This window comes from Hipposideros armiger, unplaced genomic scaffold (genome assembly GCF_001890085.2).
Source record: "Hipposideros armiger isolate ML-2016 unplaced genomic scaffold, ASM189008v1 scaffold_64, whole genome shotgun sequence".
In the NCBI taxonomy this organism is placed as follows: Eukaryota; Metazoa; Chordata; class Mammalia; order Chiroptera; family Hipposideridae; genus Hipposideros; species Hipposideros armiger.
In genome coordinates, this window is record NW_017731414.1 from 811,714 (window position 1) to 812,954 (window position 1,241).

At 51.6% G+C, this 1,241-nt stretch overlaps 1 protein-coding gene across 7 annotated transcripts in view; it reads right to left on the reverse strand.

The window, feature by feature from the left end:
• CPAMD8 (C3 and PZP like alpha-2-macroglobulin domain containing 8) overlaps positions 1–1,241 on the reverse strand; it is a 74,954-nt gene that overhangs the window by 35,682 nt on the left and 38,031 nt on the right. For all 7 annotated transcript variants that reach the window (XR_002123936.1, XM_019642020.1, XM_019642023.1 and 4 more), the window contains exon 18: positions 535–677. Coding sequence is in view for 6 of the 7 variants with exons in the window: in XM_019642020.1 (XP_019497565.1) it covers positions 535–677 (143 nt within the window). In the remaining variant the exon portion in view is untranslated. The remainder of the gene's footprint in view (positions 1–534; positions 678–1,241) is intronic.

The following is a 1,241-nucleotide window of genomic DNA, read 5'->3' on the forward strand; positions in this document are numbered from 1 at the left end:
AGAATAAAAAAAGACTGATAAGTAATTATTTGGTGTCCAATTTGAGAAGGCAGAGAGTTGGAGAGGAAGAAGGAAGAGAGAGAAAGAGAAGGAAGAGGGGCAAAAGCAGGAAGAAAGAGAAAGAGTAATAGAATTTTCTAAGCAGAGTCTCTGGGAGCTGAAGGAGGAAGCCCCAGCTTTCCTCGCTGCCGTGTTCCTTCTGTCTCCAGGCAGGTCTTCTCCCCTGATGGACCTTCCTCTCTCTATACCCCCAACCCATGCACTGGGGTGGACCCAAGTGCTCAATGCCCCAGTCCACTAGGCCAGTGGTGATTTTGCCCCCAAGGGGACACTGGGTGATGTCTGAAGACATTTTTTGGTTGTCACAACTCTGGGAAAGTGGTGCTCTTGACATCTGGTGGGTGGAGGCCAGGGACACTTCTCAACACCCTATAATACATGGGATAGCCTCACCACATAGAATGACCTGGCACCCCAGCCTTAGAGGTCAACAGGGTGAAGTTAGAAAACTTTGCTCGAGTCAGCAGCAATTACCTGGGGGGTTGCCTGGAGGACACCATTGCCACCAGGCTCCCCGTGTGGGGCTGGAAGGCGGGGACAGCCTCGTCGGTGTACAGGCCGCCATCCTGCCGGTGGTTCAGGCTCACCAGGTCAGTCATCACCACCAGTCCCATTTCCTAGGCAATAGACAACATCCAGACCCACGGTGGGGAAGTGTATGTGATTGCCCCAATAGTTCTCATCACCCTAGGGCCACTAGCCCAACACTGCTGCTGTGTCATGGCCCTGCTGTGGGCTTGGTGACACGGACTAGGGGGATCGTGGCACCCAGTGACCATCCCAGGCAGAGCAAAGGGAAGGCCAACATATCTGTAGGCCTGACACAAAAGGCCACATATTGTATGATCCCATTTATATGAAATGTACAGAACAAGCAAATCCACAGAGACAGAAAGTAGATTGGTGGTTGTCAGGGGCTGGGGGAGGGGGAATAAGGAGTGACTGCTGATGGAGATGGAATTTTCTTTTGGGGTGATGAAAATGTTCTGGACTAGATAGAGGTGGTAGTTGTACAACATTGTGAATATACTAAATGCCAATGAATAGTTCACTTAAAAATGGGTTTTCTGGGGCCGGCTGAGTGGCACGTTGGTTAAGAGCTGGCTTGGGACGCCAGAGGGCCCTGGTTTGGATCCCACATACGAGGAGGGCCAGTGACACTGCCCTCTACAGCTAAGATG